At 35.6% G+C, this 3685-nt stretch overlaps 1 protein-coding gene across 1 annotated transcript; it reads left to right on the top strand.

Annotated features, from left to right (window-relative positions):
- Nucleotides 1-525: 525 nt before the first annotated feature.
- Nucleotides 526-3320, top strand: mrpl51 (mitochondrial ribosomal protein L51). Its single transcript, XM_074653299.1, has 4 exons — nucleotides 526-703; nucleotides 886-981; nucleotides 2472-2579; nucleotides 2879-3320. The coding sequence occupies exons 2-4, from the start codon at nucleotides 891-893 to the stop codon at nucleotides 3073-3075; spliced, it is 396 nt and encodes a 131-aa protein (XP_074509400.1). The 5' UTR covers nucleotides 526-703; nucleotides 886-890; the 3' UTR covers nucleotides 3076-3320.
- Nucleotides 3321-3685: the final 365 nt, after the last annotated feature.

Raw genomic sequence — 3685 nt, 5'->3', positions numbered from 1 at the left:
TTAGTAGTATTGTTATTATTTTATTATAATTAATAATAATAAAAATAAAAATAATAAAAAAAATAAAATAAATAAACAATATAAAATAAAAATAAATGAATAATAATAAAATAAATAAAATAAATAAAAAAGAATTAAAACATAATAATAGTAATAATTAGTATTATAATTAGTATTAATAATAAAATAAATACAATAAATAAAAAATAAATAAACAATAATTATAATAATAATAATAATAATAATAATTATAATAATAAATAAAATAAATAAAATAAATAAAATAATAATTATTATTATCACTGTTATTCTTCTTATTATAATCATAATCATAATCGTAATTATAATTATAATAATCATAATTATAATAATAATTATTTATTTATTTTATTTATTTTTTATTTATTTATATTCCTGTCAGTCTCCTGCTCCACACTCCAGTAGTCCAGTAGGTGGCGGTAATGCACCTCTAAGCTGGTTTGCCAACCTCCAATAAACACCAAGGAAGAAGACAGTACTGTACCGGCGCTATGCATTGTGGGCTGTAGATGAGTAAGATGGAGGCGTCCTGTAGGAGCACGTTGAGTTAAAGCCTCAATAACATTCATTTAATAGTCTTATATATATCCGCACAGTTTATGCTTCGCTGTCATAATAACGACAGATTTAAGCGGCACCAGATCGCAGCTGCACGTGGAGACTGGTAATGTTGATAGTGCTGTGTTTAATGAAGCTAAAGCTAGTTAAGGGTCAAAGTGAAGATAACATGGAGAGCTGTAACACTGTTTGATAGATAAACATTAGATACTACTCGTACAATAGCCGCTTGACCTGAGTAAACTCAACACCTCTCATGTGAAGCTGACAGTTATTGTGTTGTTGTAGAGGACATGTCTGTGCTGGGAGGATTACTGAGAGCTGGAGCTTCCCTCTGTCAGTCTGCTGGGACTCTGCTGCACACAGCCAGGACCGTCTCTACTGGTGAGGAGTCATGATGCTGATCATACTGATCATACTGGAGCTTCATGTGTGTTGTGTGTCTCTGTGTCTGTACTGAAGAAACAGTATTACTAGTATGTACTTTTTTGTTAACAGTGTGTGCCTTTGTCAGTTATTTTGATGACACTTAAATGATAATTGCCCCCTAGGTCTTACAGCATATCAAGAATCAGACCTCACACAGGGATCACAAACTAGTACAATTTAGGGATCGACCGATATGTTTTTTTCATGACCGATACCGATTATTAGTAATCAAGGAGACCGATAACCGATATTTTGAACCGATATACATTTACAGTAAAAATAAAAATCTTGGTGTCAAAAATGGGAATAACACAAAACTTAATTGAAATGCATTAAAGCATATGTTAATTAAAAGAGAACTTTTCAACATTATCTTACAACAAAAAGTGCAGGGAGCTCCCAGCTTCTTATAACGTTAACTGAAAGTTTTAATGAATAAATAAACAATATCTCTCTGAAGTTTTATAAAGTGTAAAGACTTTAGAGGCTGATCAGAGCCAAAGTAACGCAATTATGAATTAATTCATTTTATCGGTTAGAAAAATGCCGATACCGATAATCGGCAAAATGCTGAATATCGGCCAATAATATCAGCCAGGCCGATACTCGGTCGATTCCTAGTACAATTACACATTACAAAATTAGAACCCCGTTTGCAGGTGTAGAGGAGAGTAAACTAATAAATCACCCAAGGCCAATTTTCTTAAATTTGCTTCCTTGTAAATATGTTCTCAGGGCATTAATATATTAATATAGCAGCAGAGGTGCATGATCAACACTGAAAAACAATCAATAAACGGAAGTACAGGAAGCATGCTGCTCTGAAACACAGAAATCTTCTCTTTATATGATAAGTTAGAATCATTTATATTGTTTATAGTAGATTATCAGTGTGTTTTCCAGACTCGCTCAACACACGAAGAGAAAATAAACCAGACCACGAAACTATCGCTGAAGCAGGCAGCACTTCTCTGAAAATCTCGCCGCTTCTGCGTCCACTGTGAACCGGCGTGGAGACAATAGATATGCTCTGAATATCGAATTTAGTACCTTTTAATGAGTTAGTTAGGTCTGCAAATAAACATTATCATTTAATCTGTTGATTTTTTTTTTTGTCAAATAAACAATTGATAGATTAAAATGCCCACGGTGATTCCCTGAGCCCCACGGGGATGTTCTCAAATTGATTGTTTTATCTGAATAACAGTCTAATGGCCAAATATTTCCAGTTTTCTGTGATTAAAAAACAAACAAACAGCAAAACCTCATATTTGAGAAGAATATTTAGCATTTTTGCTTGATAAATGACTAAAATGATTGATCCATTTAAAAAAAAAATATTATAATAACTAATAAATTTCATTTAGTAATTGTAACAGAACTAAATGTATATTCACAAAAGGTAAGCTACTGAATGCTGACGTGAAATAATGTGCTTTCTTCAGGTACGTGCTGTCAGATCAGGATGCATGCCATCCCTCAGCTAAAGAAGGTGGACAGGTGGACTGAGAAGAGGAGCATGTATGGAGTTTATGATAACATAGGCATCTTAGGTAAGTGTCCCCGACCAGTTGAAGCCCGTCTGAGACTGTGGAATTTGTTGGTTTAGTTGACAGTCTCAGCACGTAATCAAACTGTTAGGATGCACTATGCATCGATGGATTCAGATGTGTGTGATTAAGTTTTCTTGTTATTGTCGGAGAACCACAGTACCAAAGTCATGTGTCATGATTTCAGTTACTAGACTTAATTTTCCTGAAAAAGGCTGGATTGAGCATCAGTGAGTGTGCGTACAGTCTTACTACATTTCATTCTCGCTGAGGTTTCTGATCTCCTTACTTTGTGTCTGCAGGGGACTTTAAAGCTCATCCCAAAGACCTCATCGTGGCTCCCTGCTGGCTGAAGGCTTTCAAAGGCAACGAACTGCAGCGTCTAGTTAGAAAGAAGAAGATGGTGGGAGACCGAATGATGACTCTGGACAAACACAACTTGGAGAAGAGGATCAAATTCCTCTACAGACGCTACAACCGCACTGGCAAACTCCGCTAACGTTGAACAAACCATACTGGCAAATACATCTGACCAGCCAATACGGACTGATGGGAGTCTAGCTGTGTGATTTCATGCTGTCTAATGTTGTATGTTGTTTCTAAGTTATGATTCATATAAAGAGAAGATTTGTGTTTCAGAGCAGCATACTTCCTGTACTTCTGTTTATTGATTGTTTTTGGTCCTATTAACTACTAATTTTCCTGACAAAGACAAAATACATAATATAAAAACCTAAAAGTGGACTGGAAAAGACGGCTTGTTTTATTCCTTCTAAACAACATAAACCTACTTTACTACCAGACAGCGACAAGCTGTTCCCTACTTGTTGACAAATGCCATGATGGTCTCGCCTGAGTGTTGAAGAATATGCTCCAACCCACAGAGTTCAAAGGTCAGCATGGAGCTCAGGATGAAAGGAACCATTAAATGAATTAATAAATGGTGAGTTTACTCTGAAGTCAGTGAGACAATTTTCCGCATGCTGCTATAAGAGCCTTCCCTCTCCCAGCAAGACCTTCCACAAAGTTTTAGAACCTGGCTGCAGGGATTTGCTCCCATTCAGTCACAAGAGCATCAGTGAGGTCAGGCTCTGATGTTGGGTGATGAG

The sequence above is a fragment of the Sebastes fasciatus genome, chromosome 12 (assembly GCF_043250625.1).
Source record: "Sebastes fasciatus isolate fSebFas1 chromosome 12, fSebFas1.pri, whole genome shotgun sequence".
Taxonomy (NCBI): domain Eukaryota; kingdom Metazoa; phylum Chordata; class Actinopteri; order Perciformes; family Sebastidae; genus Sebastes; species Sebastes fasciatus.
This window is presented reverse-complemented; position numbering and strand designations above follow the sequence as displayed.

Excerpts from the sequence above, each read along its gene's own strand:
- mrpl51 (XM_074653299.1), top strand. The coding sequence starts at position 891 with ATGTCTGTGCTGGGAGGATTACTGAGAGCTGGAGCTTCCCTCTGTCAG. Across the intron at positions 982-2,471 it reads AGCCAGGACCGTCTCTACTG|GTACGTGCTGTCAGATCAGG; the intron begins GTGAGGAGTCAT and ends TGCTTTCTTCAG. Across the intron at positions 2,580-2,878 it reads TGATAACATAGGCATCTTAG|GGGACTTTAAAGCTCATCCC; the intron begins GTAAGTGTCCCC and ends TTGTGTCTGCAG.